This window comes from Microtus ochrogaster, chromosome 5 (assembly GCF_000317375.1).
Source record: "Microtus ochrogaster isolate Prairie Vole_2 chromosome 5, MicOch1.0, whole genome shotgun sequence".
NCBI lineage: Eukaryota > Metazoa > Chordata > Mammalia > Rodentia > Cricetidae > Microtus > Microtus ochrogaster.
Window position 1 is genome coordinate 69,116,262 of NC_022012.1, and position 9,484 is coordinate 69,125,745.

At 46.1% G+C, this 9,484-nt stretch overlaps 1 protein-coding gene and 1 pseudogene across 1 annotated transcript in view; both read right to left on the minus strand.

Annotated features, from left to right (window-relative positions):
- The window catches only part of Myo1e (myosin IE), a 195,398-nt gene that overhangs the window by 50,698 nt on the left and 135,216 nt on the right, over nt 1-9,484 (minus strand). The window contains exons 11-15 of the mRNA XM_013346406.2: nt 7,276-7,356; nt 6,301-6,387; nt 3,945-4,031; nt 3,178-3,345; nt 2,051-2,136 (exon numbers count right to left, since the gene is read on the minus strand). Coding sequence (XP_013201860.1) covers nt 2,051-2,136; nt 3,178-3,345; nt 3,945-4,031; nt 6,301-6,387; nt 7,276-7,356 — 509 coding nt within the window. The remainder of the gene's footprint in view (nt 1-2,050; nt 2,137-3,177; nt 3,346-3,944; nt 4,032-6,300; nt 6,388-7,275; nt 7,357-9,484) is intronic.
- LOC106143779 lies at nt 756-1,293 on the minus strand (annotated as a pseudogene).

A 9,484-nucleotide genomic window follows, 5' to 3' on the forward strand; every position in this document is an offset into this window, starting at 1 on the left:
GAGCACCAGCGTGGGGGAGGATGGTGGCGGAGCACCAGCATGGGGGAGGATATTGGGACTTTGGGGGAGACATTTAAATGAAGCAAGAATAGCTCCTCACTGGGGCTAGGAAAAGAAGCCCTGTTTTGCTTTCATTGCAGTTATCAGAAAGCTGCTGCAATTATTGCTGTTGCTTAAAAGTAGTTATCCCTGGCTGGGGATGCAGTACAGTCAGTCGACTGTGTGCCTAGCATGCAGGAAGTCCTGGAGTCAACCCAGCCATCACGTGCTGCAGTGCATAATCCCAGCACTCCGGAGGTAAAGGCAGGAAGACAGGATTTCAAAGTCAGCCTGGGAGACACCACCTCCAAAATGAATAATAAAACAAATGCTTGCATCCGTTCCACGGTAGAGGCTCCTCCTAGGGTTGGTTTTCTTTTCTTTTCTTTTTTTGAAACATTATTTCCATCCACCTTTTCATTTGGCTCAAGTATCTTGGAGACTGGCTTGTGGCCACCGGTTCCAGCCCATTAAGTGGCAGAGCAATGGCAGCTAGAGACCAGTCCTCAGTGGTCCGTAGGAAACTGATGGACAGCTACAGTGGTTACCTACACACCCGCAGACCAGTGACTCAGCAGTTGGTCCGTTCACCCTGCAATTCCTCCTTGGTCTCATCCTTTTCAGCAAGCACCTTCCCCATCTTGTCAGGGTCTCTACAGAAGCATGACCTCCAGTGGGCGGGCACTCATGGGAGATGGTGTCACACACAGACCTTCCTAGGTCAGCGTCAACATCAGACCCACTGGGTGAGCACCCTGTTGTGCCACAGAGTGGAAATGTCCCTGTAGCACAGAACAGAATCTGTGTTATACATAGCCATGGTAGACTGGTAGATATATGATGTCTTTGTGAGGGGCTGAACGCCAATCCTGTGGCCAGCCACCGGCAGCAGCCATAGCTCCCTGAAGGCTGCTTGGATCTGGTTTGTGAATGTTCCAGGCATGAAGCAGCCAGCAACTCGAGTGGCTCCAGGGGCAGCCAAATGTCAGTACAGCTCATTGGCCACTGTCCCTGGAGATGATGCTGACCTCAGTGCCGTTCTCGCGGCAACAAAGGCTTGAGCTGCCAGCAGCAGCTTCTTCCAGGCCCTCTTCAGGCTCTTGAGTAGACACCACCACTGTTTCTTTTGTAGATGTGTTGTTCCAGCTGGAGAGCAAGGGTGACGCCACCCAAGTATGGTCCTGTGGCAAGGAATGTGAGGACATCCTTCTTCTACATCTGCAGGACATCAAGGGCCCCAGACACTTTGTGCATTTCCCTTTACGTTACAATAGGAATCAAAAACAGAGCTACAGGGATCCCTCCCTGGACAGCAGGGGCAAGTTCCTCCTAGACTTCTTGGTCTCCAATTGCTTCAGCAATTCAGGCTCATTAGCCACCTTTAAAAATGGAGTGGCCATGGAAAATCATTTGGCTATGTGCCGAGGGCAAAGTGTCCTAGAAGTAGATTCTTCTACTCTTGCTGGTCAGAAATAGCTCTTCCAGGCTGGTGTCAGTATGGCCGCCTCTCCCTCCTAACAGTGTTGAAGATGATGGAGACAGACATACAGATGACACTCGAGGGGAGGATATATTAGGATATATATATATAGAAGGGAAAGATGAAGACTGAAAGGAGAGAAGCCCTTTTGAGAAACCAGTCAAATTATAAACCAGACTCAACCATTCTAAAGGAGCCCGGTGTTAGCATGCCAATCCCACTCTGGTTTGCACACTGAAACAATACCATCACTGCTTTGTGATGGCATGGGACGGGGAGGTTGAGAGCGCTGGCTGCTCTTCTGGAGGATGTGGGTTCGATTCCTAGCACCCACATGGAGGCCCACAAATGATCTGTAACTCCAGTTCCAGGGGATCTGAGGCCCTCTTCTGTGCTCTGTGCGTACCAGGCACACACATGGTACACAGACACACAAGCAGGCAAAACGCCCACGTACATGAAAACAAAACAAGAACAGCAACAATGAAACCAGTGTACCGCCTGCCTGTGAAGCCGACAGAGGACACTTACAGCTCACTGCTCTGCATGAGTTCAATCAGATCCATGAAAAGCACGTCCCGGTTCCTTTCACAGAAGCCATCCATGTCATAGGAAACCTGGCCAAGAATGGGAAGAAGTCAGATTTTATCCTACACATATCTTTGGCTAAACATATCCTTAAATGGGTATGGCTCTCCTCGTTGGAAGGCAGATGTTTCTAGCTGTAGCCTCTGCGGTCCACACTTGGTGCTGTCGTTACCTAAAGGCTATCCGCTGGCTTAGATGACCATGACCTAGGTGGGTGATGAAGATCTGGTCCTTCAGATATGTGTGAAGCTTCAGCTCTCAAGAACACAGGTCCATTTGTCTGTGGACCCCTAAGCATATCTGAGCAACACACAAAGTTATTTTTCCTAAGTTCTGTCCAAGGGAAGAAAAAGGGAGCCTCGTGCTCACTCGTCAAGTATGCCAACTGAAACTTGGTAATTGCTCTTAGAAGCAGCATCAGAGCTGTGCCCATCTGCCCTGAACTCGATGCTCAGGGACCATGATTAACAAGAAACTAGCTGGGAGGAAAGATTTTATCCATGGAGTTCCATAGGGTCAGGAAGCATCCAACAGCCTTGACCCCAAATTCTACTAGGACCCTACATGGTTGTGTACCCTGTAGGTATCTAGTTACTCACTTTGTGAGGGAAGACATTAAAGTCAGTCCCAGTGTCCACGGGAAAGCAGAGGAAGGCAAGTTTGTGGTTGCAACCGTCAGGACAAAAGCCTATTGCTTCAGCAGCTGCGGTACACAGCAGATCTGTGCCTTTAAAAGAAGCAGCCCTGTAGGCAGTGCTTTGTTTTAACTCTTCAAAATTTTTTTTTATTTTGTTTTTTCGAGACAGGGTTTCTCTGTAGCTTTGGTGCCCGTCCTGGAACTAGCTCTTGTAGACCAGGCTGGCCTTGAACTCCCAGAGATACGCCTGCGTCTGCCTCCCGAGTGCACCGCCCGGCCCTTCAAATTCTTTAAAGGTCCTATTTGTTGGGTGAATAAATAGCATGAATCTCTATTGGTTCACAAGAAAACAAATCCCACCCTAAAGGCTCAAACTGGGGAGCCTGCAAAATAGACAGATCCTGGCCCACTGATCAGTGGTCTCGGGTCTTACCTTCCCAGCATAGTGGTGAATGATGAAGCCTTGGTTCCAGCTGTTGAAGTGCTCGTGGCTCCCGATCTGCATCTGGAGCTTCTGAAGCAGTGTCTGGTCGGCACCCTCACCCACAGCATGCATGGTGGCACACACGTCATCCAGAATGCTCATGATTCCAGGAGGGTTCTGGAGAGACGGAGAAGGCAAGGACCAGGTCACTGACCTCTCCAAATGCACAATACCTATGGGGTCACTTCTTAAGCCAGGAGACTGCTCCTGAGACCCAGATGCCATCTTGATCATCAGTGCTTCCTTCCAGGAAGAATGCGCTTAACACATTCCCAAAGGAGGTTTTATCATTCGGATCTAAAGATGGAGGAAACTCATTTCCAGGAAGATAGCTAGCTCCCTACAGGGCTTTATTTTATTTTATTGTGTGTATGTGTGTATACATGTTCCTGTGTATGTGGTTGCATGATGGGGCTGGAAGGTGTGATCCTTTTTATGGCTCCTCATTTGCTATGTCATACAATAAAAAGCTATCTTCCAGAATCCGGGAACAACTTCCATGTGCAACTTGGCATTTTGTACACATTCTTCCTTATTGTCATAATGAAAGCCTATTATTTTATTTACACCACACATTTGCACATTACTAATGCTGCTGTTAAGATTCTGCTCAAGGGTGGTTTCCTTGTCAGCTGCAAAGCAATGGACACCAGGCATGGAGCATGAAAACTCATGGAAGGGTAGGTCAGTGAAGGGGACCATGGACTAGTACTTACGACTTTGCTCTCTATGAGGTCACACACGATTTTATTATTGAAGTATTCAATGGGCGTCCACCTTATTCCCTCCTGAACGTATTCTTCCTGGATGACAGAAATTAGAAGCTTGCATAAACCACTGTGAAAGAGAACCTGGGTCCCTCTCACACACATTAAAACTTTCCCATCACCAAGAGGTGATAGAAAAGGAACATCTCGTTGTTTAATGGTTTTTATGTTTTGCCTGAGCCATTAAAAATTGATACTATACAACTGTTTGTTTGTTGTTGTTTGAGACAGTGTCTCATGTGTCCTAGGTTGGTCTTGAACCCATTATATATCCAAGAATGACCTTGAACTCCTGACCCTCCTGAATCCCCATAGTGGTCTAAATGAGAATGGCCCTCATAGACTCATGTACTTGAATATGTGGTCCCCAGTTAGTGGAACTGTTTGTGAAGGATTAGGAGGTGTGGCCTTGTTGGAAGAGGTGTGTCACTAGGGGTGGGCTTTGAGGTTTCAAAAGATGCCTGCAATCCCCATGTGCTCTCCACCTTCTGCGTGGTGTGAGATGTGAACTCTCAAGTCGTTCTTGGCACCATCCTTCACTCTAATGTCATGGACTCAAAACCTCTGGGATGAGAAGAACAAGGAAATGTCTTCTTTTATAAGTTATCTTGGCTATGGTGTTTTACCACAACAATAAAAAAAGTAGGGCCAGATCTTCCTTCTTTCTAGAACTGTGTATGTGACAGGCAGTCTGGGGACTCCACTTCCATCTGTCTGGTTTATTCTGCTCTCTTTTTATCAGGAGCTTCAGCTGATTTCCATGAAGGACTCTTCAGGTAGATGCAGAGAGAGCCTTTTACACCTACTACACATACCACAATCCCGACCCTTCTAATTCTGTCTTTCAGTAACAACCTCATCATTGTCCAATTCTTCAAGATACAAAACCAGGGATCTGGAGAGATGGCTCAGAGGTTAGGAACACTGGTTTCTCTTGCAGAGGATCCACGTTCAATTCTAAGCACACAAAACACCTGTAACTTTAGTTCTTGAAGAGTTGATGCCCTCTCTGGCCTCCATGGTCACCAGGAATGCACGTGGTGCACAGACACACATGCAGGCAAACACTCATACACATAATATAAAAATGTAAAAGAGGACACAAAGCTAGGCATCATTCTGGGTGAGTCTTAGCTAACTGCTAATTATTTTAAACAAATCCTGAATGTTAGATTTGACAGACTATGTACTGGATCTCCTCTCTACAGTTAACGTTATTTTCTGAGTTTCTCTATCCCAAACTTCTCTTGCAGGCAGGTTGGTCTTGAATTTATCAAGCATCATAAAGTTACCTATATGAACCAGACCCTGCCTACTTTCTTCCGTCTTCATTGTTATAACCCTCTCCTTTGGCTGCTTTACTCTGCCATTCTTCAGTGGTGGACAGCTAACAGTCCAGTATGTGGTTCCGAAACAGCTTAGGATATGTGTAGTTTCTTCCCAGACTGTATGTGTATCCAGGACCTCAGGAGTCACAGTTTAGAAAAAGGTTTTGTAGAAAATAATTAGTAAAGGACCTCATGACTATATCACTCTGGACACAGGATGAGCCTAAACCCAGACTTGTGTGTTAATGGGAGAAAGGAGAGAGAGGCGAGGGCATGGAGCAACAGAGGGTGAGGTAGAGAGTAGAGTCAGGTCACCACAGGCACAGAAGGCCAAGACCCAGCAGCATGTAGCAGAGAAAGAATCCTAGGATTTTTCAGGTGTTTCCCTCTAGCCTTTGGAGGGGCTGCAAGGCTAGAATTTAGACTCTTGGTACCTAACTCTAAGAGAAGAAATGTTTGCTCCCTCGAACTCCCTGTTTTGATTTATGACAGTGACTCTGGAACTCTAAAACAACATGGCACACCCAGAGTTTCAGAGAGCCTACATTGCACTTTTAGAACAGCGTGTACGCAAGGCAAAGTTCAAGAGAAAGTATGCAAATGCAGGCATTGTTAAAAATACGGATAGTTTAAGGGGAAGTCTGAGAGGTGCTGAACATCTGGGAAAGCGATGTGTTACCCAGACATGGAAGGTCAGCGCAGGGGTTCCCACTTCACCTTGGTCAGTGGGACCGACAGTAGGAAAAGCAGCCCACCGTTAGTCCAGCGCCTGACTCCACTGAGGACAGAGAAAGTACAGGCAGCAGACGGTATTTGCATCTCAAAGACTGAATCCCAAGAGGGCTAAGGCTTTACTGCTGACTTTAGTAGGTACGTTTCCTAATACAAGACGGATACCCGTATCAGTCATCAAAAGAGAGATCCGTATCTTCGAAGCAAAGAAGACAGAGACGAGCATGAGAAGAGGGACCACTTACCTGTTCTGCCTTTAACGTCAGCTCAATAAAAATCTGCTGTAATTTCTCGTTAACAAAATTGATGCAGAACTGTTCAAAGCCATTTTTCTGGGGGAAAAGAAAAAGAAAAGAAAGTCTTTTCCTGCAGTCATTTCACACAATCATTTAAAAAGTCATTTCTCAGCGATGCACTAGACTGTCTGTGTGAAGGGCAGCCTCAGGAACTCTGCTGCGTCAATAGAGGAAGCGCGGTTTCTATTTAGGAGAAACTAATTTGGTTAAGGTACATGAAGAACTCACACAGGCAAAGAAGAGCTGCAGCCGGCTTCTTCATTGCCTAGAATTATTCTTGTTGGCCAGGGGAAACATCACCTCCTCCTAAGCTCTGATGATTCAAACTGGCCTTACATAGAGTCAACTTCCTCCCTCCCTGCCTCCTTGCCACCCTCCTTTCCTATTTATTACTTTTATTTATGTGCGTGTGTGTGTGTGTGTGTGTTACACATGGGCATGTCCATGGAGGCCCAGGAGAGGGCATCGGATCCCCTGGAGCTTCAGTCACAGTGGTTGTGAGCTGTCTCATGTGGGTGTAAGAAACTGAACCCAGGTCCTCTTGAAGAGCAGCAAGGACTTCTAACCACTGAGCCATCACTTCAGCTCCCTGCCCTCCCCCCATTTATCTTTCTTGCTTTCTCACCTCCCTCCTTTCTTTTATTTTTCTGGTGTGTATGTGTGTTCACGAGTGTATGCAGGAGCCCTCACTGTGAATACAGAGCTGATATGGAGTGATGGCTGCCTGTCATATTCCCTTATGACAATCTCAAAACCTGGAGCTGGGCTGGTGGCCAGCAAGTCCCAGTGAGCCCTGTCTCTGCCTTCCACAGATTACAGGGATTTGCAGCTATTTTTGCCTGAGTGCTGAGAATTTGAACTGAGGTCTTCATGCCTGCACGGTAATACTCATCACCACTCAGCCATTTCCCCAGCCTTTCTTACCTGAAATATTTCAAAGCCGTAGATGTCTAGGACGCCGATGTTGTATTCCTCGTGGTCCTTCTCCATGGCTTTATTGATGGACTAGCAGAAAGCAAACACAGCACAAGTGACTCCTTGCATCCAGATTGGACAGACATGGGGAGGAACAGGGGTACTGCCCAGCAGCTACACTGATCCCTGGAGACAGGACAGCTTGAGGAGGGAGTTTACGCTTTCAAAACAAGTGTAGTGGGGGTAGGGTGTGTTTCTACAGCGATGGCAGAGCTAGTACTCCTTAAGAAGTCTGGAGACCTGGAAGAAGCTGTTGTCTTGAGTGACACAGTAAGATCCTGCCCTGAACGAGGCTCCACTCCTGCAAAACTTGCAACTGCCAGTCAGATGTCCCCAGCTCAGCAGCCCTTAACCCTAACAGAACACAGTGCATCACTGATGCTGAAGATAAGGTGGTCCCAGTTCCCAGGAACACAGGCAGAAGGTGAACGATCTACAGATAACATCGATTATGAGTGTATGTGCGTGCACATTCATGTGTGTGTGCACACGTGTGTATGGGCATGCGGAGGCCAGCCGTTTGTCAGGTGTCTTCTTCAATTGCTTTCTCCATTATTATTATTATTGCTGCTGCTGTTGCTCTTATTGTCGTTATCTGGGGGTATGTGTGTAGTGTGTATGTGGGTGTAAGTAGTATTTGGAACAGAGTATAGACTTTATCTTATTCTGGCATTAAAGATATCACTGGTTAACCCAGATTTACACTGCTGGCTTTCCACTACAGAATATGATTATGCATCTCTACACCAGAGGCAGGGCCAGCAAGATGGCTCAGCAGACAAAGGTGCTTGCTGCCAAGCCTGCTGACCTGAGTTCAATCCTTAAGACCCATACAGTGGAAGGAGATACCTGACTTTGGTAAGCTATCTCCTGATCTTTTGAGTGTGTGCGTGCATGTGTGTGCGTGCACGCACACACTTAACTAATAATACATTTAAAAAAATCATAAGTAGCTGAGTGGTGGTGGTGCATGCATCTAATCCTAGCACTCGGGAGGCAGAGGCAGATGGATCTTCAAGTTTGAGGCCAGCCTGGGCTACAGAGTTTCAGGACAGCCAAAAATACACAGAGAAACCCTGTCTTGAAAAACAAAAACAATAACACCCTCCCAAAACATAAGAATATTCACATATATCTTTCTTAATAAAAAAAAATAAAAAAAAGAACATTCACATATCTACTATGTGAATATGACTAGGCAGTATGCTGTGCTCAAAAGGATCAGGGTTAATTTAATAGTACATATAAAGTCAAGCTGGGGTTGTAACCCAGTTGGATGAGTGCTTGCCTAGCATCTATGAAGGCCTAGGTTCATGATCCCCACCACTGCATAAACTAGGTATTGTTTTAATGTACTATAAACAATAATACATTCCTATATCAACACCCAGGAGGTAGAGGCAGAAAGATCAGAGATTAAACGTCATCTTCAGCTATATGTTGAGTTTGTAGCTAGCCTGGACTACATAAGACACTCTCTCAAGTCTGGCTGTGGGCGGCACATGACTTAAATCTCAGCATTTAGGAGGCAGAGGCAGGCGAATCTCTGTGAGTTCAAGCCTAGGCTGGTCTATAAAGTGAGGACAGTTAACACAGAGTTAATTAATAATTAATAATTAATAATTAACACAGTTAATACAGAGAAAACCTGTCTTGAAAAACAAAAAAATCTAAACAAACAAACAAACAAACAAAAAGGACACCATCTCAAAACAAAACAAAACAAAAAACAATCAAACAAAAAACCTCTCTCAAGAGATAGACAGCCAAAACCTTTGATATTTACCCCTTGAAAGATACAGCCCAATTTCCATCCCAGGTGGACTACTCTTGGTGGCTTGCTCAGAACAGACTGTGTCAAAGTGATAATAATTAAGTCTAACATCAAGACATAAAAAATTCAGGTGGGTGGTGGTGGTGCATGCCTTTAATCCCAGCACTTGGGAGGCAGAGACAGGTGAATCTTAGTTCAAGACCAGCCTGGTCTAGAAAGTGAGTTCCAGGACAGCTAGGACTGTTACACAGAGAAACCCTGTCTCGAAAATACAAAAACAAGCTGGGTGGTGGTGGCGCACGCTTTAATCCCAGCACTCGGGAGGCAGAGGCAGGCGGATCTCTGTGAGTTCGAGACCAGCCTGGTCTACAAGAGCTAGTTCCA